Below are 26326 nucleotides of genomic sequence, written 5' to 3' on the forward strand. Positions count from 1 at the left end.
TACAGGCGTGAGCCACTGCACCCGACCTATTATTTATCTTATTATTTACCTTATAATATTATGAAGACCAAAAAACAATTTTTTTTTTTTTTTGAGACAGAATCTCACTCTGTCGCTCAGGCTGGAGTGCAGTGGCACGATCCTGGCTCACTGAAATCTCCGCCTCCTGGGTTCAACTGATTCTCCTGCCTCAGCCTCCTGAGTAGCTAGGATTACAGGTGTGTGCCACCATGGCCAGCTAATTTTGTGTATTTAGTAGAGATGGGGTTTCACCATATTAGCCAGGCTGATCCTGAACTCCTGACCTCAGGTGATCCACCCACCTTGGTCTCCCAAAGTGCTGGGATTACAGGTGAGCCACCACACCCGGCCCAAGAATTCTTATAGAACTCTTACCACAATCCCTGGTACTTAGTAAGCTAGAGGAACCTCAATAAATGCTAGAGGATGATGATGTTGATCTCATCATAATTATCATCCTTATTAAAATTTCGCTTGACAGAAGTGATGCTAGGTATATTACCCATATAAGTGTGGTATGCCCTTGTCACTGTGCCTTTCTCTGCCTGGACTACCAAAATCCTAATCACACTGTAGTCCCCAGCTAACATGTTACCTCCTCACTGGCTTAATCACCTCCCAGCCAGTAGAGCTCTTGCCCTCCTTTGAACTGTCATATCAGTTTGTCTGGATCTTGGCTCTTATCATATAATTATCTGTTCTCATGTTCCATTTTCTGTATTTATGAGGCATATAGTTATTGAACTCCATTGAAAATCCTTTCCTCTGCTTGCTGGCTATATAGCCCTGGGTACGTTGCTATATTAGTTTGCTAGCGCTACCAAAACAAAATACTACAAACTAGGTGGCTTAAACAACAGAAAATTTATATTCTCACATTTCTAGAGTCTGAAAGTTCAAAATCAAGGTGTTGGCCGGGTTGGTTTCTTCTGAAGTCTCTCTCTTTGGCTTGTAGATGGCCGCTTTTTCCCTGTGTCTTCTCTTTGTGTCCTACATGTCTGTGTCTCAGTTTTCTCTTCTTATGACAAACCAGTTGGATGGGATTACATCCCACCCTAAAGACCTCTTTTTAACTTAATTTCTCTTTTAAAGGCCCTGTTTCCAACTATAGTCACATTCTGAAATATTTGAGAGTTAGGACTTCAACTATGACTTTTGGTAGAACACAGTTCAGCCCATAACAGTTGCTTTAATCTTTCTGTGCTTCTATTTCCTTTTATGTAAAATCTGCAAAAAGTACCTCTTGAGTGGACTGAAAATATGTAATATATGCAAAGCAGCACCTTAATACCCCGTAATAGATGTTTAATGAATATTCATTACTTCTACCCTTACTAGTTCAAGCTCCTTGAGAATGAGAATAAAGCATCTTGTGTCCTTGCAGTTCCTAGGACAAACTTTGAATTGCTTATAAATATTTGGTGAATGAAAAATCAAATAGCAGAAGTGAGTCTATAATAATTGTATGCATTTCTCTTTCTCTCTTAGATGGATCCAGATACTAGATGATAACTAAGATTTCAATAACAAAGAGTATACCAGGAAACATGTAGAAAAGTCATTGTTACCACTGTAAATATAATATGCCACACTGAGCCAGTTCAGTATGGAATCTTTTCCCGTGTCCTACTTGCCACAGACTCCAGAAAGTCATAGGGAAATGATTTGTGACAAAATTGCACACACACAAAAAAAACAGTATCTTCACACAGCCAGAGCTCTCAAGTGATGAGGGATGCAAAGACATTGTGCACAATAGGTGTTCCTGTCCATTGTCTGCCGATTCAGCTATCTTTGATCTCTGCAAAAGAGGAACCATGGGTATGGTACTGTGAATGGATAATAGACCAGGAATTGGAAGAGCGGCAGGCAGTGTGCTGCTCAGTGATGAAGTTGTGGAGAGACCCAGACACCATGCATCTGATGATAAGCATCTTCTCTTGGTGCCTTGGAGTCTCTCATTTCCTTCCAGTTCGACTCCAAAGGGCCTGTTTCATCTTCAGCACCTTTACAATGTGCCACTTTGAGTCTATAGTTCTTTCTTTCAGAGGCCACCACAGATAACGGGTACATCATTATGTTTTCTTGATATCACTACATTCTTTCTTCCCGGTGCATCTGCCTCCTGCAGCTCTCTGAAGTGGATTTGACTCCTTATCATCCCTAGTGATAGCTAACTCTGCTTTAAAATAATTGGTATCTGTTGGTTGGCTTGGAGTCAGGGAGTTGAGTGTCAGTTCTTGTTTTATTGTATATAATGCTAGCAACTTTTACCAGTGATAGTAAAGATAAGAGATAATAAGACAATTCTGTACCTAAGAATTGTACCCTTTCATAACAGCACCACTTGGATATGTAGAAAGAGTTTGTTGTGATATCAGATGTAAAACAAATAAAAGTTATTCGTGAAATGATATGGAAGACTGGGATTAGAAACTGTGGCATTCAGGAAGCCAGTTAAGCTGATTCTCAGAATTGACAGAGACTCTAGAGATGGTGTAGTGCAGATGGTGTAGTGCAGGGATTCTCAGCCTCACTGCGCATAATAATCTCAGGAAAATTTTAATAAGGACAGATGCAGAAATTCTTATTAAACTGTCAGGACTGAAGTCCAGAGGTCACTATATTTTAAAAAGGTCTGCAAGTGATTGTAACATGCATCTATGGAGGAAAACATCAATGTAGGAGAAAAAGGGAAAGAAACCAACTGGAGTAAAGGCTCTGTCTTGAGCACTGTGCTGGCTCCTGTACGTTCTCCATCTCTTTTTATCTTCGTAGTAAGTGAGATGGTTTGACAAATAGGGAGACTGAAGCTCTGCTTTCATGTAGGACACTCAACTGCCTCCTTCCCTGCTGTTGGCAGTGCTTGGATGAATATGCATTGTATGCCTCTTCTCTCTTCCAAGAAGACTGGTGTTCTCTGATTACTTTGTATTTTACCCTGGATAGAGATTGTCTTACCCTCTTTTGAGCTTCAAAAAATCAGCCTTCAGGCTAATTCCAACCTGGTGAATCTTTCTGAGCAATTCTGCCCCCATAAAACAATCTTTACATTTTAAATTTCTATTCATTTTTCTAACTATTCATAAGATTTTCATATGAAGAGTTCTGGTTCAGAAACACAGAGAAAATCCTTACTGTGCCTCTCATGTGGTTACTTGACTAGGTGTGTTTCAGCTCATCATTCTACCAACCGTAAATAGCTGAGTCCATATCACATGGGAAATGTAGGTGCAAATTCACAAAACACTGACGGGCTGTAAACAACCAGGGAGTTGTTCTTCCCGTGGACCTGCAGGTTGCAGCAGCAGCGTCTGAGCAAAACAGAGCTGTTCTGAGCAGTAGGGCAGGGAGCAGCACGTTTTTGTGTGGACCAGAACGCACCAGCCTCTGGGTGTATCATCTCACACTCTACTTCCTAGACTAAGGCCCTTTCTTGGGCCTTTCAGTGAATCCAACCCAGGTTTGTATTTTGTGTTGTCCCCCCGCCCAAATAAAAAATTCATTTGCACTTAAGGAAGAACAAGAGTGTCTTGATTAAGGTATCAAGTTGGTAAAAATGGAAAAACAATTTGATTTAGAGAGTTAATGAAGGAACATCTGTCTTTGATTCTTTTCATTAACATTACATATATTAGGTAAACTGTGTATAGGTGTTTATTTTTCTTTATGGAAGTAACACATGATCTATATAGAAAAAATTTCAAATACATCCAAAAAAAAAAAAGGAAAAGAAAGATATTTGTAATCCCACCACTTCAGAAGCACCATTTCGGTGTATTTCTTCTACATGGTGATAGGGAATGGCAGGGGGAAATGTGTACCAGTATTTTAAACATATGAGCATTTTTACTTAAAAGTATATATTGAACATTTTTCACTGTTGACTGCATAGTATCTCCATGCATGAACATACTCAAATTCATTTAACCCATCCCTTACCATTAGATATTTATGTTGTTTCTAATTTTTCTTTCCAGCTTTTATAAATAATACTTCAAAGGCCATCCTTGTAGCTAGTTCTAATTAGTACAGTATAGTTTGGATGATATAAAAATTTCATATATCTGTGACAAAGAATAACAAGTTGAAGTACAGTAAGAAAGAATGTAATTGCTTGTGATAAATATAGGCTTAGCTTCAAAATAGCTAGCTTAAAATTTCCCTTATAATGTACTTTAAAGATTTCACTGATGATCTTGGAGATGAGGCATCTAGCCATTGCTGGAATGAAATAACACACGATGTTCAAAGTTTGGTTGGTAATTGACTTAGTGCATATTTTTGCTACTTTCACATACCATTTATCTCATGAAAAGAGCGATTCTGTACACAAGTAATACATAAACAAAAATTTTAAGAATATGCAACTCCATAAAATGAGATTTGATGATGGATTTGAGTTTCTAAGAGAAAAAAATAATAGCTTTCATCTAAGTTTACGTGTTCGCTGGCAGTTTTTGAATTATTGCCAGAATCATGAAATTCATCATTCAAGAGCCTTTGTCCTCCTAGTCCCCCTTCTGTTCTGTGTCTCCTCATTTGGATACGATCTGTGTCTCCTCGTTTGGATACGAATGCTTTTCATTTTATTACTGCCTTTGTGCCCTTGGCTTTGAGTCCTGTGGTGGCAGTTGTTTGTGCTTCAAAGAGCATTTGTAATTTCAGTGTGAGGACTTGGGGAGGTCAACAGAAATCTCTGGTCTTTGCCCTCCTTCAGCCTCCACATTAAGGATGTAGGGCTTCTTCCTAGGCAGTAACTGTATTTTGATTCATACTTGTAATCCCTAACCATTTTGATTGATGGGACAAGGGCTGAAACTACATCCTTTTGAGGATAGAATATTCTTATCCTTGAGAATAATCATTCGTCTCTTCCTGACCTACCTTACCATTTCTTTGCTTTGATCCTAAATCTTTTTTGTTCTTCTTAGGCTGGAGGCTCCCAGGTGATTTTCACAAATCCTTTAGAAATCGTCAAGATCCGTTTGCAAGTGGCTGGAGAAATCACCACTGGTCCTCGAGTCAGTGCTCTGTCTGTCGTGCGGGACCTGGGGTTCTTTGGGATCTACAAGGTAACTTTTTTTTTTTTTTTAGTCATTTATTTGAGTACTTTCTCATCTCCTAATGTAGAAACTATTCTTCAACATGAAATCCATTTTTTTTGCATTTCTACACCTGGAGAAGATGTTGTACCCAAGCTGCAGAGACACCTTCATGCCTGTTAGAAGGAGGTGCCCTTTCCTGCCGTCTGCCAAAAAACTGTCCTCATCGATACACAAATCTAGGATGACTATGATAGGAATCGTGCCCTCTAGAGTTGTTCAGTGCAGCTCCTTGCAGCAACACTGGCTAGAACTTTATTTGGATTTGTTATTGATATGCTGATTTCAGTTCAAGGAGAAACCTGTATTATAATTTATTTTCTGATCCTATACATATGGTCCGATCCATGTTTTCTCTATATATGTATGCCTTGTCTTAATTATTATAAATCTTAATCATTTTTCATTTAGAAAATGTTTTTTCAGAATGATTACAAAACCAAACTTCTAGAGGATTCTTGAAATTTGTTATTCATACTGCGCTACCAAAAAGTTATAATGGAATTTACTAGAACTGTCTGCCTATATGCCAACCTATAAGGTTTTATCAAACATAAAATATACACAAGTTTTCAATGAAGAATTTTTTTAAAAAACATTTTATGCTAGTTTGACTAAGTAAACCTTTAGGGATATGGGAGAAAAATAAAATGTCCACTTAAGATAGTTTCATTTATTTACACACAAATGTATATAGTCACATTATATAAAATTAATACTGCTTTGTTTCTATAAACACATATCAAGAAATATTAAAATTATTCATGCATTTTGAATCAGCATCTTGATCTCCATTTAACCCACTTTTTAGGTCATCTGTTAGCATGGTTTTGCAGAATACATTGTCTTCACTTTTATCCCAAGCTTTGTGATTTGAAGCATTTTTGACTTTTATGTGTGATATTGTTCCTGCAAATTTTATCCCATAGACACATAATATTAAGATAGTCAATTGCTTTTTTCCTATTCCCAGTTAATCCTGAATGGATATAACTGGTCCCCATAATGTAACAACTTACCATATTGCTAGAGTAAACTTGAAATGACTTGTTTTGACATTTGACACAGTATTTGTGAGATCCTCCTCCCAGAAATACTTTTTTACTCTTTTCTTTCTAACCTGAGTTTTGCAAGTGACCTCAGTAAACATCCAGAATTAGTAATAATTGTGGCTGTCTCAGGAGAATCTGCCTTCCCCGAATGGTACTCTGCTTTTCCAGGTCAAGTGATTGGAAAGAGTACTCCATGATCTGAGACTTTGTGAAGATAGAATATAAAGTGATGCCCTCTTTTCTGGGATTAATTTTAGCAGGGGAAAATTTTGCCTTATATTTAGGCATATGTGGTACTTAGGAATAACCCTGCTGATTTTTTAAGTAGAACTTAAAATGCTCAATCTGTGATTCTACAATATAACACAATGTTCTATAGCTATTTTGCTTACCAATTTATTACCCAGCTGTAAAAAATAAACACTGTTGTCATGAGGCATAGCATTGATCAATTTGAAGAAAAATCATCTTTTCTAAATTTTTAGGCTCTTGCAGTCTGTAATATGATGTAGCAGCATGTCATTTTGACAAGATGCCAGGAGTCTTTCAATGGGTTATCTGGTAAAAAGCACTTAGGTGCTATGGCAGTGACTGTTATCGAAATGTCTAGATGAGTAAAATGGTAGGAACTTGTTTGCTGATACAGAAACAGAGACTGTTAAACTACCTGCAAATGATACAATACTGGGACTTAGTGCTTTTCATCTTCACATTATTTAATAATCTTAATCCCCTTTAACACTTCTTGGAAGTAGTTGGTATCCTGATTTTGTAGTTCAGGTGAATAGAGGCTGCCAACCATGGTATCTGAGCTGAAATTGAGGATCAGAAGTTTCTTGTTTCCATTTTTGTACTAAAATTGCTTTCCTGAAATGAGCAGGATTGCTCAAGTTTGAGCAAGAGAACTCTCCCATATGAAGTTAGTTTAATTACTAGTCTAGTAGTTTAATCTAGTTCAGAAGCATTCCACAGGGCTTGGTGCTCCCTTCTAAAATGCTGTTTTTGGTGTACTGGTAATTACCAAGAAAATCAGTAATGCTTTGAGCTTCTGGAACCTTGATTTTGTTGCAAGAAAGTGACCTAGTAATCTCTATCTTCCTGTTGGTCATCAGTATCGGCTACATTCAGAGACCCGGGAGTCAGGATTTCATTCAGCAGATGTTGACCTCTGTGGTTTGGTCTCCTTTCAGTCTGATTAGCTCTTGTATTACAAGTCTAGTTGGTCCTCATTTATATTTTCCCAGCATTCTGTCTTGGGCTTTGTTTCTTGTGAACCTCTCTTCTCCAGCCCCACCCCACTTCACCTTTACGTGGTCAGACATCACAGCAGGTTAAGATCTATCTTTCTAGGGAGCATCGCAGCATTAGCATTGCTTTGTAGTTTAATGTGTTTTTGTTTCAGGATAGCACTTTTTAGTAATAAAGCTTTTCTGTTTCTAGTCCTGGTTGGCTAGAAAAATGCAAATGACTAGGAGTGACCTCACACAGTACTTTTAAACCTGGTATGTGTCCCTCCAGGTGGGTCTTTAAAAAGAAGAACCACTGTCCTAGATTTAGTTGAGACAGGTAATCTTTCTCCTTCCCTCTGTTCTTTTGTTTCTGTTGTTAACATTAGAATGCCAGACCCAAGAAGGGTGAGTGGTTGGCTCTGTCTGTGTGTTTAGGCCTGCTGAGCTTTAACCTTACCTAAATTGGAAAATCAGGCTTTCTGTTTTTCTTCTGTATTGACTTGCAAAATAAGCAAACTATTCTGACTTCCCAGTAAGTGGCAATTAGAATACTTGCTTTAGAAATACATTTGCAACTGAAAAAAAGTGGAAATGGTAAACACTTTGCATTCCTAAAGTAAGAAATAGTTTAGCACAAATACAGTAAACAATGTAAATAAAGCCCCCCTCTAAAATGCCAACATTTAGAGAGATTTAGTTATAGCACAGAGGATGTAGGTGATTGAAGTGAAGGCAGCATAATTAATTGCCTTTGAAAGAGCTATTTGAATGTAATGTAGCTAAGAAAACAAATCTACAATGTCTACTTATTTTTAAAAAGAATTATGAGAATGTATTTCCCTTTCCCTGCATAACTTCTCTTTTATTGCATAAACCCCTGGAGCATAAAAATAAAAGTCAAATAAACTTAACATAGAAAAGAAAGTTGTATCCATCTACTTTTGAACATTACCTTTTCCGTAGGAGCTGTCAGAGCGTTAATGAGGGGACAAATTATACTTTAGGAATGGAATGAAACTTATCATTTAACCATAAATGGCAGCACAGCTAATTAGGCCAAAAAGACACTTCGTTAGGAAGCAGTGGAACCGTCCATGTCTCTTTTTGAGTACAAAACATGGTCGGTGAAGCAATGACAGCTGGGATCCATCAAGCACTGTTGAAAAGTTTTCAAATTCTATAATCACAAATTAAACCTTGACTCTACCTTGGAAGGTCACTTAGGAATATGGACTCTGTCTGCTGTGTTCTAATCAAAGGCATTGGTTTTTTCCACTGCATTTGACAGTATTCAAATATATTTTTATCCATATACATAAATGTTGTATACATGTGTTCATCTATAATGTGTGTATAAATGATTCATTGGACCTATTGTTCATAAACTCAGAAAGCAAGTTATGATATATCAGTACATTCTTGTTTATTCTGCCAGTTATCTCAAAGAGAGATTGATTTTTTTAGTTTAAAGAGTAAAATATAATTTATATTTCAAAAAAATCAAGTAATTTAGAAAGGTATATGAAGAAAAGTAAAATTATCTCTCTACCCTTTACTGCTCCATTCTCTTCAAAGGATAGCCACTGCTTAAGATTTTATACTAATATATCCTTAAAAGAAGAAAAACTTTCTGCTGAGATTAGTATTTCTTTTTCAAAAATTTTACCAATATCAGCATCAGAAAAGTATGTATGTTTTCAATAGCAAAGACATAGAATCACCCTAGGTTACCATTAACAGGAGATTGGATAAGGAAAATGTGGAAACTACACACAATGGAGTACTAGACAACCATAAAAAAAGAACTAAATTATATCCTTTGCAGCAACATGGATGCAGCTGGAGGCCACTATCCTAAGCAAATCAATGCAGAAACAGAAAACCAGATATCACATTTTCACTTGTAAGTTAGAGCTAAACCTTGGGTACACATGGGCACAAAGACACCAACAGGGGGAACGGAAAGAGGAAAGGAGGAAAGGGCTGAAAAGCTTCCTTTCAGGTACTCTGCTCAGTACCTAGCTGCCAGGATTAATAGAAGCCCAAACCTCAGCATCATGCAATATATCCTTGTGACAAACCTGTATATGTACCCCCTGAATCTAAAATTAAAATGAAAGGAGAATGAATATTTTACTTTTCTTAAGTAAAATTGTGTTTTAACACAAATAGAATCTTTTCAAACACAATATATCTTAAAGCTCTTTCCTCATTTTATTTAATAACTGTATAAATTTTTTTGTTTAACTGTTTCCTGTTGATGAATATTTGTTTCTAGTTTGAAGATACTACAAGCAATGCCATGGTGGTCATCCCTATGTATATTTTAACATACTTTTGTGATTGTTTAGAAAAGATAAATTCCTAGCATTGAAGTTGTTAGGTCAAAGGACATGTGCACTTTTTAGTGTTAATAGATTTTATCCAGTTTTTTCAGTGTATCCCTTTTTTCTTGGTAACATGTAAGTACTCATAAGATTAATTCTTCAGTTTATCATCTTTTAAAAACTTGTATGTTTACGTGCTCACAGCCGGACCTGAAGGAAGCAGTTGTTTAGTCTACTTTGAGAACACATTGCCATTCTAGTTTTCTGATACCCAGGGACATGCTGTGGTTTTACAACCAGCCTAGTGGTAGTTCTCACCCATCCATTTCTACTTTTATCCTTCATCTGAGCCTCTGTGAAAGCCTCTTCAGGGCTTTCTTTATTTTGACTCTTGACTCTCCTAAATCCACTGTTGCCACAGCAGCCAAAGTGATCCATTTAAAATGTAAATCATATTAATTCACTCACTCAACACACTCATTGAGAGCTTACTGTGTCCCAGGCACTGTTCCAGCCTTTAGGAGATGGCTGTTTAAAGCCAAGTCTCTGCTCACAGTATATTGGGTAGAACAGGGCAGCTATCAAGAGAACAAAGATACGGCCGGGCATGGTGCCTTACATCTGTAATCTCAGTATTTCAGGAGGCCAGGGCAATCTCTTAATGCCAGGAGTTTAAGACTAGCCTAGGCAGCATAGCAAGACACCATCCCTCCAAAAATAAATAAATGTAAGTTAACCGGGCATGGTGGTACACATCGGTAGTCCCAGCTACTTGGGAGTCTGAGGCAGGAGAATCACTTGAACCCAGGAGTCTGAGGCTGCAGTGAGCTATATGATTGCACCACCACACTCTAGCCCTAGCAACAGAGTGAGATGCTGTGTCTAAAAAAAAAAAGAAAGAAAGAAAAAAAAAGGAATACGCAAAATGAATATGACATCAGCTGGTGCTACCGTGAAGAAAAAGAAGCTGATTTAAAAAATGAGCAAAGGACTAGAATAGATATTTCTCCAAAGAAGACATACCAATGGCCAACACATATGTGAAAAAAGGATGTAAAAAATTTTCAACATCACTAATCATCAGGGAAGTGCAAATCATAGCTACAATGAGATAGCACTTCATACCTGTTAGGATAGCTATTATCAAAAAAAAAAAAAAAAAAAAGATAAGCAATAGTGAGGTTGTGGAGAAATTGAAATCTTTGGTGGTAGGCCAGGCGCGGTGCCTCACGCCTGTAATCCCAGCACTGTGGGAGACTGAGGCGGGCAGATCACGAGGTCAGGAGATCAAGACCATCCTGGCTAACACGGTGAAACCCCGTCTCTACTAAAAGTACAAAAAATTAGCCGGGTATGGTGGCATGTGCCTATAGTTCCAGCTACTTAGGAAACTGAGGCAGGAGAATCACTTGAACCCGGGAGGTGGAGGTTGCAGTGAGCTGAGATTGTGCTACTGCACTCCAGCCTGGGTGACAGAGGGAGACTCAGTCTCAAAAAAAAAAAAAAGGAGATCCTTGGTGGTAGAAATGTAAAGTGGTACAGTCTCTGTGGAAAACAGTATGGAGTTTTCTCAAAAAGTTAAAATAGAACTACTATATGATCCAGCAATCCCACTTCTGGGTGTACATCCAAAAGAATGGAAATCAGATATCTGAAGGAGATATCTGGACTACCAGGTTCATTGCAACATTATTACAATAGACAAGCTATGAAACAACGCAAATGTCTATCAACAAAGAATGAATAAAGAAAATATGGTATATTATAGCCTTAAAAAGGGAGGATATCCTGCTTTTGCAATGAGATGGATAAGCCTGGAAGATATTACATTAAGTGAAATAAGGCAGTCACAGAACTTCAAATACTGCGTGATTCTATTCATATGAGGTATCTAAGTGTACATTTCTTGATATATGAGAGAGAGTGACCGAGTCTTTTCACAAATATACCAACATCAAAAATTGAAATAAGTAAATAAATAAATAAAAATGTCGTGTCTTACTCCTGATGGACTTTTATTCTCTCATTTAAGGAAGGATTTTTAGAAATTTAAGGAGAGGGTATCAAGCATACCTCAAGGAGTCAGGTTTTGTATCTAATATGTGTGAACATTTGAAAAATACTACAGGTCATGTAATGTCCATAATCTCTGCTTAAAGGTATTAAACAAAAACTGGAAAAAAAAAGAACTTTTAAAAAATAATTTCAAATTTTATTTTACATTGGAGGGAACATGTGCAGGTTTGTTGCACAGGTATATTGCATGATGCTGGGATTTGGGATATGAATGATTCAGTTACCCAGGTAGTGAGCATAGTACCCAACACTTAGTTTGAAAAGAAATATTTTTCTTTTTACAAAACTTCCCCTGTGCTTCAGATGAATCATTGACTCGTCTGTAGAAAGAGGATAATAATCGTACCTACCTACTCATAGGATCGTTGTGTGGATTTACTAAAATAATGTATGTAAAGCATATAGGATAGAGTTGAGCACATAGTACGCATGATGTGTTAGTTATCAGCTTTTCATTATTGAGTGTCAACTAAGGGATTCTTGCAGGAATACCTAGTTACTTCCACATTATTCCAGTCCTGGGTAATTTCCAATGCTGTGTGGTCAACAACCTCTCCAGGCCAGGTCTTCTGCTTTGGACTTCAGAATAGCAAATTAAAAGGAGATGGCTTGAAAAATATTATTTTTATAAAACAATGCCCAGAGGAATTGAGTGTGCTATAGACACCAGAAAAAAAGGATTCCTTAAAGTAACAGCAAATGATCAATTTTTTTAACCATTCTTTTATTCTTTCGCCAAATGTATATTGAGTGCTAACACTATTAGATGCTAGAGTACCAAAGATGTGTACAGTATCATTGCCTTAAAAGTGATCTATGTTAAGGGGCAAGAGAAGAGAAACATATAATTCTAGTGCCAGCACTTTGGGAGCACAGGAGTTCAAGACCAGCCTGAGCAACATAGTGAGACCTCATCTCTACAAAAAAATATTTTTTTAATTAACTAGACATGGTGTCATGCACCTGTAGTCCCAGCTACTTGGGAGGCTGAGGGGGGAAGATCACTTGAGCCCAGGAGGTCAAGGCTGCAGTGAGCCATGATTTTACCACTACACTCTAACCTAAGTGATAGAGCAAGACTCTGTTTAAAAACAAAGAAAAGAAAAAGAAAAAAGTGCAACAAATTGCAGGTGTAGGATAATTGAAAATAATCCAGACTAGACACATCAGAGGAAAACTGCTGAACACCAGAGCTAGAGAGAAGCTCTTAAGTGGCCAGAGAAAAAAAGTCAATTTACCTTCAAAGGGGCAGCAGTTGAACTGACAGCTAACCTAAAAATGGCAACAGTGGAAGCCAGAAGACAGTTGAATGGGGGTGTCTTCAATATGTGGAGGAAAAAAACCTTTCAACCTAGACTTGTATACCCTGTAAAAATTGCTTTTAAGAACAAGGGTAAAGATATTTTTTAGACTAGCAAAACTCAGAAAGTGTATCACCAGTAGAACCTTAATGAAGGAAATTCTGGAAAGTGATCCCAGGTGGAGATGTGACATGAATGAATAGCAAAGAAAGTGGTAAATGTTTAGTCTTGTTAAAAGTAAAACTTCAGCCAAATTAAGGGAGTTTAATTGCGCAATGAATGATTCGTGAATCAGGCAGCCCCCAGAATCACAGCAGATTCAGAGAGACTCTAGTGCAGCCACGTGGTGGAAGAAAATTTATCAACAAAAAAGGGAAGTGACATACAGAAACAGGAAGTGAGGTACAGAAACAACTGGTTTGGTTACAGCTCAGTGTTTGCCTTATTTGAACACAGTTTGAACACTGAGCAGTGCATGAGTGGTTGAAGTATGGCTGCTGGAATTGGCCAAGACTTAGCTGTTGTTACAGGTGCATACTTCTAAGTTAGGTTTTCAGTCTTGTCTACCTATTAAGTTAGGTTGTAGTTCGTCCACAAGGACTCAGATATGAAAGTATGGAGTCCTTCTCAGGCCATATTTAGTTCACTTTAACAGTCTAAATAACATTGCCATAATTTAAATATACATATAATTTAAGCAATATTAAGCTATTTGAAATGCTTAATATTTATGAAGCCAGCATTAAAGTGCATATTGGTAAAATTGGAATACTTTTAAGTAGTCTAAAGTATAAATATTTCACAGGAGGAAGGAAAAGAAAGACTACAGTAAGTTCTGTATGCATGTTAAAACTGTCAGAGTAAACAGACTAGAAATAAACTTTACATCTTCTAAGCAGGTGATGAAGCAGAGGGAAGGGAGAAAAATGATGAAAGGAAGGCATGAAAGGAAAGGAAAGAATAATTGAAAAGGTCAGGGCTGGGTGCGGTGGCTCACGCCTGTAATCCCAGCACTTTGAGAGTGCTGAGGTGGGCAGATCACAAGGTCAAAAGATCAAGACCATCCTGGCCAACATGTTGAAACTCCATCTCTACTAAAAATACAAAAATTTGCTGGGCATGGTGGCGCACGCCTGTAGTCCCAGCTACTTGGGAGGCTGAGACAGGAGAATTGCTTGAACCAGAGGTGGAGGTTGCAGTGAGCCAAGATTGCACCACTGCACTCCAGCACTGTCTCAAAAAATAATAATAAATAAATAAATAAAAGGTGGAACATGTTTTACAGATGAGCTTTGTGAAGGTGACATGACTAGCAGCTTCAGGACTAAAATTCCATGTGATAACATTCCTCTGTACCATGTCTAGGGTTTTCAGTCCATCTCAGTGATGAGCATTGTTGATGGCAAAGCAGTGTACAATACTAGAACAACAGAGAACTAGCACTGACATAAGCAGCATTTCCTACAAGAAACCTAGAGTTGTCAAGATGATTTTGTTAGAATTGCAGTGAAATTAAGGAGAACCCATATCCCTAAAGTCCCTGGACTAAAGAAGCCAAGTAATAGTCATTCATATTTTATATTCAAATTGAAGTAATTTCCATGTTCACTGATATCAAGTCTTCAAATGTTGGCTGGCTTATTTGATTTTAACACAAGTGTCACAATCACATAATAGGTCTTGGCACCATTGCTATTTCTCAGCAAGACCCTGAAACTCACCCTCCTCAAATCTCAGCCATGTAGGTGGGGTCTAACCATCCTTTGACTGGGCTGGAGAGGCACTGCCAAGCTGTGTATCTAAGGGTTAACTTGCTTAGAGGAAGCCAAGAGGAATGCTAAGGGATCAAGTCATGACATGCTGCCCATTGTTTGTAGCTCCAGGATCAAAATATATAATTATACACGCCAAATAAATTCTAAACCTGTAAGGTAGGAAAAGAGGGCTGGGTGGCTCTGACGACAGGTGCCAGAAGCGTTGAATAACCTTCTCAGACAAGGTGCACCACTGTTGTCTTGAATGCTGCAGGGTCCCCAGTCTGGCATTTTCCCTGTGCTAGACAATGTGCATTCACTGCTGGAGTCTCTGTTAAGCCTCCGTCTCCCAGACCTGCTGGCTCCTGGTGCCCGGCCCGACACAGAGGTGCCTTTGTGAGTGTAATTACCTTTCCCTGTATTAGAAATAGTCTGTTTAGAGCTGTGTTTGCAGGTACAGCTAGAATAAGCAGGAATTAGCATGCAAAAAGACCTGCCCTGGCCCTGACTTCTTTATCAGCACCAGCCTTCAGGACTGGTTTTTTCCCCACTTTGGATTGATTGGGCAGGTGATTTACCATCCAAGATGAAGAGTTTTAAAAGAAGAAAAAGAGACATCGAAAATTGCTGTGCATGTGCGACGGCATGCGTGCAAGAGAAAGAGAGATACAAATCCTGTTGTGTTATATCTATTGACAGTTTCATGCCAGGCAGAGCTGGCAAAATAAACTTGAGTGGACGATCCTAGCAACTTGAGAATTGATTAAAGCTTCCTTGGGCTTTCAGCACAGTGTCCACATCAAAAAGGCATGAGAAGCAAAATAAATGATTCTTTTGCCATGATGATGCTGCCGCCAGAATCTCTAAGCTTGTCTAATTGGCCTGTGTCAATTGTGGACTATTAATTTGAAGTTAAGTGAGGCCTACCCTTAAAGAAGCTTTTCTAGATCTTAAATAGAATGATGATGGAGAGACTTTAGCATGATATAGAATTGGAATGGAGGCAGAGTTGATAATTAAACTAGATCTGAGGTTTTTTTTCCAGTTTATAACATAGGTCTACCCTGAGATGATTTTTGTTATCCCTGTCTGGATATTAGTGTGCCTTTTATTTAAAAAGAAAAACCCAATAGTTTCTCATCTTAGAGAGATTAGATGATTGTATTTTGCACTTACTAATTTTCCCCAAGTGATTGTAGTATATACTAAGGAAATTCAGGACCAGTCAGAGAATGTTTAAGGGCAGAGCTGCCTAGAAAACCAGTAAAAAAAAAAAAAAGAAAGAAAAGAAAAAGAAAAAAAAAACAAAGCAGGAAAATGTGGGGATTTTCTTATATGGCAAGAATGTTTAAATATTTTTTTAAGTGGCACACCTTTGTAACTTATTAATTCTTAAATGGCCAAAGTAATATTTTTGTGTTGCTGATGCAGGCTCTAGGGAAGCATGGAATGTTTCCATTTGTTATAAAGTTGCCTTTTCAGAATGGCTGATCACTTGGTAAAAATTATACTTGGAACAAGTAGAATTCAAGTCAAACAGGTTTATGTTTTGCTGTAGTACTGGAGAATGGGTGTTCACCACAAAGTGAAGGATTTATCAAGGAATCTGGGAGAGAAACATTTTCACCCTTAGAACTTCAAGTCTTTTTAACATCCTGCTTCCCTTTTCATTGTGCAAGAGCAACAGGTCAGGTATTGCCTAAGGCAGTCTTACAAATTGGCACCTGCCTTTATGCCTAAGACCTAAAGGAAGTGGTGGGGAAAAAGAGGCCAGGGAAATTTAATAAGTCTGTGTCTTTCCTTGGGAATTGGGCTTTGATGCCTGGGGTGCAAGAGAGGTGAAGGGCCGCCTCCTGACGCAACAGGGAGAGGTATTTTCTGCAGGGAGACACCAGAGCAGGTGCTAGGAGAGGCAGGGAGACACAGCCCTCAGGTGAACACATTTGTGTCCCTTAATGTTTGTAATGCAGTGGATACCTTACAAGGACTTTCACACGTATTATTTCATTCATTCCTAAAGTTTCAGTTGTCCCAGTCACCTGAAGAAGGTGGCCTTTGGTATTTTTGACAGGTGAGGAAGGTTAAGGGCTTGATTTCTACAGGTGCTCATTCACATGGCTAGGGGTGACAGGATTATCACACCAGGTGGAAGTTCTTTTGCTTCCTTGACTTTTCCATTTCTTCCTTTTTCTCAGGTAATCAGACACCAAAGACTTCTTGCATATCCTAACATTTGTTCTAGTCTGCATAAACACTTTGACCACATTGCTTGATTCCTGGAAAATGAAATACAACCCATTTCTAGGCGTCTACCCTTTCCCCAGGGTTATATATATATATATATAATTGTTTGTATGTTTGGTTTTTGATCAAGCCATTTTTCATCTCAGCCATGTAGAGTTGTTTTCCAACATCTCTTGAAGTACATCTCACATCTCTTGTAGATGCCTTTGTAACAGGGATACATGATTTACTGTCATGATTTCAGGAAAGGAAGAAGAAGGAGGCTCTCAGAAGGTGGAACACTCAGTGGGTCCTTCTTCAGAAAACTCAACTGATTCTTCATGTGCCTTTACTCTTCCTGTGCCTCAGGGATGTTTATAATTTCGGGTCATGTCTTCCCATGGCCTTCTGATCATACTGAAGCCACATCGCATAAGACAGGTTAATCTGCTTCTCTTTCTGCCCTCGCCCCGTTTTTTTAAACTTCAATGTTTCAGTACAAAATTAGTGACTGTTTCCTCCTACGTTTTGTTAGATTCCCAACGAATAATATATCTTTGTTTGAAAAGCTAAAAGTAGCCAGGCGCAGTGGCTCAATGCCTGTAATCCCAGCACTTGGGGAGGCCAAGGTGGGTGGATCACCTGAGATCAGGAGTTGGAGACCAGCCTGCCCAACGTGGTGAAACCCCGTCTCTACTAAAAATACAAAAAATTAGCTGGGCGTGGTGGTAGGCACCTGTAGTCCCAGCTACTCAGGAGGCCAGGAGGCTGAAGTAGCAGAATCACTTGAACCCGGGAGGCAGAGGTTTCAGTGAGCTGAGATCATGCCACTGCATTCCCTCCTGGGCAACCTGGGCAACAAAGTGAAACTCCATATAAAAAAAAAACAACAAATGAAAGAAAAGCTAAAAGCTTGGTTTTAGTTTCTGACATATTTTTCCAAGAAATAATGTTTTTTAATTTTTATTTTTTATTTATTTATGTTTTTTATTAAGATGGAGTCTTACTCTGTTGCCCTGGCTGGAGTGCAGTGGCGTGATCTCAGCTCACTACAACCTCCATCTCTGGGTTCAAGTGATTCTTCTGCATCAGTCTCCCGAGTAGCTGGGATTAAAGTGATCTTCATTTGAGTTGATTATTTGATGTCTAATTTGAGTATCTTCTGGACTGAATCTACATGTGGATGAATAGCTAGCAGCACTTACAAGAAGGCTTGGGGCAAAAAGGGAAAAGGAAGGAAAAACAGACGCTGATATTGTTACCCTTATACAATAACAGCCCGAACTATAACTTTTTAAAAAAACTAGTTGTAAGAAAAGGATTGGATGTTACACACAGTTCTTAACATTATGCTCTATGTTTTCCCTTTGAAAGAGCTGGGAGAAGTAGAAAAACCTCTTAGAGTATTGAGTTTTGGACTTGTCTCTGGAACTACCTCCAGGGTGCCCTCTGAACAAGCCAAGGGCATAGCCCTCGGTAAATGCACAATTGATAGATTACCCATCCAGGACGATAGATTGCCTGTCCAGGACATTAGTTTGTACGTGCCTAAAATGAGTAGCTTGCGTGTGGTGGATATTGTGATTCTTAATTTTAATTAGACATCTAACACTTTGGGGATGGACAAGATACAGAAGCCTGAGCCGGTTGGCAGTACATGAGATAGATGAGTGCTTCTCTGAATACCTATATACACAGAGTGAACAGAGGCATGCTTACACATCCATGGGTAAGTTGACTGAGGAAGAGCCAACATGACAGAATCCAGATTCCAAGCATTTGTTCTGGTTGGCAGGATGAGCCAAACTAGGATGCAACTTAATAGGATTAAATCTGATGTCCTACCTGTGTTACTTGTGTGAGGCAACTAATTAAGTTATAGTAGACTTGAGTTAATAGTAATTCATATGAAAAAGACTAAGGGTTTTATTACCCACAAGCTCAGTTTGAGTCAGGAGTGAAATGTGGGTGTCAGGAAAACAAAGGCTATAGTAACAGATACGTAGTGTTAAAGAACTTTGACAGTTTGGAACATCAGACAGAAATACCCAAGATCTAGCATTACTAGGCCTCAATAAATGTCACTGGGTGTGGCTAGATCTGTTGACTCTGGCTGGATTCATTATTTTCTTTTGGGAATCTCTGTATTTGGTGGAAATTTTTAGTTATTAGAAATCTGTTAAAGAAATGGTATTAAATCATTACATGTTGAAAAGTGATGATTTCCTTCCCATTCATCCTACCCAAAACACAATATATGTGTTGTGGTTTTCATTATAATGTATCATATTTCTGGGCACTCATCAATTCGCGGGGCCTCTGCATGGCATCATGTTGGCAACAGAAACTATTTGTTGAAGACTTTGCTGTAGAAACTGATTGTTCTACACACAGCTCTAAAATGTATCCGAATTATTGTGAATATTTCAGGCTTTAGAGCAGGCATTTATCAATGTTTCATAAACCCTGGGTGGCAGGTAAGTAAGTATATAAGAAAATTAGAAGGATCCATGAACCCCCTGAAAAGATATAATTTTTTATGTATGTGTAATTTCTTTCTGGGAAACAGTCCAAACAGTACAAAAAGCAAACCCCTTTTCCCCCCACCTGTATAATTTGTCTACTTCCTAGTATGTAAACAGAGAGGCATCTTGACTGCCGTTACCCATCTTTGGTGAGACCAGAGAACAGATCTTCCTTGAAATGCCAGTGACTTGCCACCAGTAGGGATTTAAAAGGATGTCACGGGCAGAGTTCCAAAAAGGTTTTAATTGAAGTCTTAGCATTAGAATAAATGAGAACTGCCCTCCTCCCATCACAGCACACAACAAAACTAGTTTTTGTTTTAAAAACAAAGTTTAGATTTATTACTTGCAGAATTTGGGTTATTTTTTTCTGTTCCCCTTTCAATGTGTGAGTACAAATTTGGTCTTCTCCAGGAATATTTTGTTCTGAGGTGAGTTCCAGAGAAGCTTGATCTCCTCAATGGGATATGTGTTTCATGTGGTTTTTCTTCCTTTGCAAATGTGCAGGGTGCCAAAGCATGCTTTCTGCGGGACATTCCTTTCTCAGCCATCTACTTTCCGTGCTATGCTCATGTGAAGGCTTCCTTTGCAAATGAAGATGGGCAGGTTAGCCCAGGAAGCCTGCTCTTAGCTGGTGCCATAGCTGGTGAGTGTCCCCCTTGGAGTTCTCTTACTTCCCCGACCCTTGCTGCCCCCCTTCCCTAGCTGCATGCTACTACATTGAAATTTTTTTGCTGATAGTTCTTGACAGGGTATGTGTGAGTTCGCTAGAGATTGAAGAGCTACTGAAAAAAAAAGGGAAAAAATTAATCTTCATTCTGGCAGATGAGATTATTAGACAAGCTTAATTTCTTAACTCTTGAAAAGGCTCATTAAATATTGGCTTATTTTGTGGTATTGTGGAACTCCAATTCAAGTTCCATATCATTTCATGGTCTCACTTCATAGCATAAGAATAACTGTTTAGCTGGAAGTTTTTAAAGATTTGAATAGGTTTGTCTTAAAGATGTCTAAACAAAATAGTGCATAAAAGCCTGTCCAGAACTTAAACAATAGTTAGAGAAAAGAAATGTAGTAGAACCAGAAAAGACCTGGGCCAATTAGAGACACCTGTTTCCTCCCTGTGTTATGGGGGGATGGTGGTAATTAAATCACAGATGGAAATAACTATCTTTTTTTCAGTGCTCCATTGAAAACATTGATAGAAAATAATTAGCCATGCCAGGGATCAGTTCATTTTTTGATGCTCCTTCTTTTCAAGGGTCTCTAAGAGCAGGAACAGTCTGGATTAGCTCTCCAAGTGGTGACATTTAATAAGTTAACAAACCCTAAGGCGGTCACAGGATGCCGGGATCCAAACATTTTTGATACCTGTGCTATTCTTATCAGATATGTAACTAGAGTCTCCATGCTTTTCTCAAAGAGAGCATAAGAACAACTCCCAGCTTTGAGAAGTTGTTTGCTGTTTGGTGCACACCCCACCTAACCTGGCTGCAGCCTGGGGAACCCCTGGACACAGGAACCTGTGTAGCTCCTCCTTAATTCTTAGTTAATCCTTTTCCTTCAAAGGCAGTGATATTGGTATATGAGGCAGGGCTACTGTTTCCTGGCTGCTTAGAAACCTCAGTTGTATTAGCAGCAGTGATACCACTGTATCTAGAGCAAGAGATCATGATTTCAGGACTTGAGTATAAAATTCCCAATTTTAATTCCAGCTTGACTCATGGTGACCTATATGTAATTTCTCATATATCTGTAAATGAGAAAATGTTTTGAACCAAAGGGTTATAATTTATTCCAAATTATTTACTTGAAATAAGGTAGGACCTAATGAGAATAACTAAGTACCACTTATTAATGTGTGACCTTGGGCAAGTTACTTCACTTCTTGTAAGCTTTGGTTTCCTCAGCTATAAATAGAGATCACAACTGCACCTGCTACAGAGTGTGTGTGAGGCTCAAATGAGAGGATCCATGTGAAAGACTTGGCATAGTTCTTAGCATATAGTAAATGCTCAATAAACATTAGCCAAGTATTACATTGAATCCAAAAGAATCTGTCTGTAAATCACTCCAAAAAATAAGTTGTGAAATTAGAAGTTAAGTAGTAGAGCTCAGATCAAGGTCTAGGACTCTTTCCTAAGCCTCATTTTCCTCACACCATAAAAATACCATCTTTAACTCTTTTCTTGGAGAAGACAGGTACCCAGAAATGATTCTGTCTCTGGGGAGGTAATCCATTCTACCAGAGCTATAGACATGACTGGTGAGATTTTTTTTTCATTTGAGGTTTATTTTTCTCCTTTTTTTATGATTTTGAAAGTAATATTACTCATTATAAAATATTTGAAAAGTACTAGAATAGGCAAATAACAAAAATATTATTCATTATTTCACTACTCTAAGATAATTGCTATTTAACATTTTTACTCATTTTTCCCATTCAGGTTTTTCACAGAGCTGTAATCACACTTTGTATAGATAGTTTTCACTTAAGGTTGTGTCTTAAGCATTGTTACCCATCATGGCAAAGTCGTTAATGACATGTGCCTGTGGGGTCAGAATACCAAGGTTCAAATTCCAGTGTTTCCACTCTGTGTGAACCACACAAGTTACTCATTCCCTCTCTGCCATTTCTCCACCTGTATTTGGAGATAAGAATAGTCTTACCTTACAAGATTATTATGAGGATTAAGTGAATTAATAGATGTAAAGATTTCAAATAGTGCCTGATATATAGTAAGTATTCAAAAATGTTCCATAATAGTAATTTTATTACATATTATTTAAAACTTTCCAAACATAGTTTCTAATTGCTGCATCTTATATATTTCTCAATTTTAGATACTTTAATTTTTTCCAAAAACTTTTAAATAGCTAGTAGTATGCTTTTTCCCATATTTTGAATCAGTTTTTTTTTTTTTAAGAGAAATAGATTATCTGAAGTGAGTTTGTTGGTAAAAAGCGTGGTTGTTTTTCAGCCATTGACCCATTATTCTTGAGAGTTTGAAGTAGTTGACATCCCTATGGTGATGTTAGTTCAGCCCTCTTGCCATCCTGTTGTCTTTATAAATGCCTTCTGTATTCGTTATCTATTACTGCATGCCAAATTCCCTCAAAACTTAATCAGCTTAACACAACTAATATTTATTTTCTCACAGTTTCCGTGAGTCAGGAAACAGGTGTGGGGTAGGAGCAGCTCACTGGGTGCCTCTGGCACCGGGTCTATCATGAAGTCGCAGTCGCAATGGCAGCCAGGCTTGACTGACATTGGAGAAGCCACTTTCAAAATGGCTCAATGACATAGCTGTTGACAGGAGGCCTCAGTTCCTTGTCATGTGGGCCTCTCCATTGGTCAGCTTGGATACCCTCACAACATGGCAGCTAGATTACCCAGAGCAAAGTCTGAGAGAGAGAGAGAGAGAGCAAGCAAGGCAGAAGCTGCAGTGTCTTCTATGACCTCACCTCAAGATGATAGAGAAGCAGAGTCGTGAATGTCACAAGGGTGCAGATCTTTGAGGGCCATTTTGGGAACTGGCTGCCACACTTACTATAGAGCATTGACTTTTATTATTATAATTATTATACTTTAAGTTCTGGGATACATGTGCAGAATGTGCAGGTTTGTTACATAGTTATACAAGTGCCATGGTGGTTTGCTGCACCCATCAAGCCATCATCTAGGTTTTAAGCCCCATATGCATTAGGTATTTGTCCTAAAGAGCATTGACTTTCCTATTATCCACCTTCCTCCTGATCCCCTGTTTCTGGAAAAATGGGAAAATACCGAGTTTGCCCTGTTGATTTTAGTCTTCAAAGAGTGAATAAGCTACAAAGCTTGATGGTCTTTGTGTATTCTACAAAACTATAAAAACTGTGTAATGTGAAGTAAGCTACTTTCTTAATTTAATAACAGATATCAGAAGCCAGTGGTCAATGTCATAGTTACCATTCCAATTAAAGTTAGGAATAAGACGAGGATGTCTCTCTCATCTTTGTTATTCAGCCATATTTTGGAGGTTCCAGTCAGCATGATAAAATAAAATAAAAGGCATAAATAAAAGAAGAAAGGAAGCAGTCATTATTTATAAATGATTATTTACTTGAAAATCAAAATTAAAATGTCTAAGAAGTATATTAGAATTAGGAAAAAAAGATTAGTAATGCATTTTGTTATAAAATAAACATAAAAAATCTATATCCAGTGAGCAGGAGTGATGTCATGGGGTGAGCAGGGCTCAGTGTGGAACCTTGCTGAGATGCTCAGGCAGAGCTGAGTTCAGTTTGGAGAAGGGCAAGAAGACTTTTGTCAGAAGTGTGCCCCGTGCAACCCCAAGAAGGGCAGTGAGCAAGCACAAATGTGCACTAATCCTGAATGGGCTGTTGGGTGGAGGACGGATCAGGCCCCCACATTCCCTTTGTGGTTGCCAAGAAGAGCAAAGGCATTTCTTAGGGAGAGGATACATGGTATTCAGAGAATCCCAGAAAGTATTTAATAGGAGAAAAGCTTCTTTCAAAATACAAAAGTCCTCCTTTTTAGATGGAGTTTCAGGCAACTACAATGAATAATTGTTGGCCTCTAACTTATAAAACAAAAATGTCTCATGGCTATTTTTATATGTACCATATTTAAATTGATCACTTATACATAAAATATTTTTTGCTGAACATCAGCCTATTATAAATAATATGGACCTGTGATTGAATATGATCATGCTTTCTATGTTTAGATAATAATTTCAATTATTCAGTAATGTTGTCTCACTTTTTTCTTTCCAAAAATTTGATTAGCCTTGAGGTTAGATTGTTTTAGTAATATGTAGCTTTTTAGCAAAAGTGGTTATTGGTATCCTCACCTAGAGAATGTTGGGTTTTGGTGTTTTTGTTTTTGTTTTGTTCATGTATCTAGTTATAAACTGGGACTATATTTAAATACTGGAACATCTACTCCCTTATTTCACAAGATAGAACAAGACTAACCACTATTTGAATTCATGTTCGTTGGCCAAAGTACATCAGCTTTGTCAGAAAGTGAAGACCGAAGCAGGCATCCTGAAATTAAGAAATCAAAATCTAATTCTCTGTAATTAACATGGTGCTTTATCATTAATGAAGAGCATTTCAATATGCCTTATGAATGATATCAAATAAAATATATCTAATACTAAAATTTTATAGAATGCTCTGTCATACCAGATGATTTTTATCAGAGTGATAAGATAGAGGGACAAGTCAAACTGTAATGATGGTCTCACCTTTGAATTAATTAGCTTGAGATTAAGTTGTAATACAGAAATACCTTTAAAAGCTGTTCCAGTACACAGAAGTGGAAGTGTGTTATACATGTGTGATCATGATGCTTTTGCAAACATTAGATTGTGTATTATGAGAAAACTACTGTTGGTACAAATTTGTTAATTATGTGGACATAAAGCTTAAGGTATAATAGTTTAAAACCAGTCCTTAAACCCTTAAAAAAAGTAATGAAGAAATTGAATCAAGACAATAGACTGAGCATATTCATCCATCTCTCCTATCTTCCCAGATACCTTAAAATGTCAGGAAATGCGTTTTTAAAAAATTCTTTATTGGCACTAGAAAATACTAACCTGGCCCTCAGCAGAAAGGAAATAGCCATATTGACTCTGAAACTGGACTGAGAGATGCCCCAGTCCAAAACACAGCAGGAGAAACTACCTCTAATGCAAGAGCAGAACTGGAGAATGTTAAACTTTGAGTGAAGAATAGAATGCCTGGAGTGGAGGTGGAGGTTTTAGGGTAAATCATTAACATGAGTTAGGGAACTGTACTTTCTTCAGGATTGCCAGGCTTGGAGCTCTCTCCTGGTTTTCATATGGAGCTTCAGGAGACAGTTGTATCCAAGTTAAAATCTCAGAGCTCAATTTTAAAGAAAGAGACCACTTCCCTAGAGAGGATAAGTGTAAGGAATGGACAGAAAGTAGAGCAGGGCTTAAGGTAATTCAAGACTTCTACCATAGATGCAGGAAAAAATAAAGTGATGGCAGCTTTTCCCAAGAAGAATTAAGAATTTAAAATAAATTATTCTACCCCCAAAGTGAAGTTCCCTACATTTCAGCAGTTTGGAAGGTCCACACCCTGCCAGCATATCCTAACCCCTTGCACCCAGTTACACAAAGCCCATAGACCCTCCCATTCAGGAAAGAGACCTGTGGGTGAAGCATACCTAGAATATGGTAGAAGTCACCCACAACATTTGTATATATACTAATCAGCCTATCCTTTGAACTTGAATAATATCAATAGACAGCCAGAGATGCCCAGCCACAAAGGAGCAACAAAGTAAGTGAACAGAAGAATTAGAGAGAAAACAGGCAATTCAGGGGACAGAAGACAACGTTTAAGAACTATAATTAATTAATATAATTAATTAGAGTCCTCAGAGAGATTTGAAAGAAATAATCAGTAAAGAAGCTTTCTTGAAAAGTAATAAAAGAACTGCCATAATTAAATATCGAGCGTTAGTTCTGAATGATATAATGAATATGATCAAAGACCAAATTTAGACATCTGGAAAATAAAGACATGCAAAAAAAAAAAAACCCTCTAGAATGTAATGTGTAGCAATAATATAGAGATAGAAAATGAGAGAACATTTAAGATACAGGTAGAATTAATCTTGGAAATCTAACATCTGTTTCATAGGAGTTCCCTAGGGAAAAGTAATAAGGAAA

The 26326-nt window shown here is 38.0% G+C and overlaps 1 protein-coding gene across 3 annotated transcripts in view; it reads left to right on the forward strand.

Moving 5' to 3' along the window:
• Positions 1–26326, forward strand: part of SLC25A13 (solute carrier family 25 member 13) — a 209893-nt gene that overhangs the window by 178185 nt on the left and 5382 nt on the right. For all 3 annotated transcript variants that reach the window (XM_054495050.2, XM_054495051.2, XM_054495052.2), the window contains 2 exons: positions 4956–5096; positions 20121–20259. In XM_054495050.2, coding sequence (XP_054351025.1) covers positions 4956–5096; positions 20121–20259 — 280 coding nt within the window. The remainder of the gene's footprint in view (positions 1–4955; positions 5097–20120; positions 20260–26326) is intronic.

Source organism: Pongo pygmaeus, chromosome 6 (assembly GCF_028885625.2).
Source record: "Pongo pygmaeus isolate AG05252 chromosome 6, NHGRI_mPonPyg2-v2.0_pri, whole genome shotgun sequence".
NCBI classification, from domain to species: domain Eukaryota; kingdom Metazoa; phylum Chordata; class Mammalia; order Primates; family Hominidae; genus Pongo; species Pongo pygmaeus.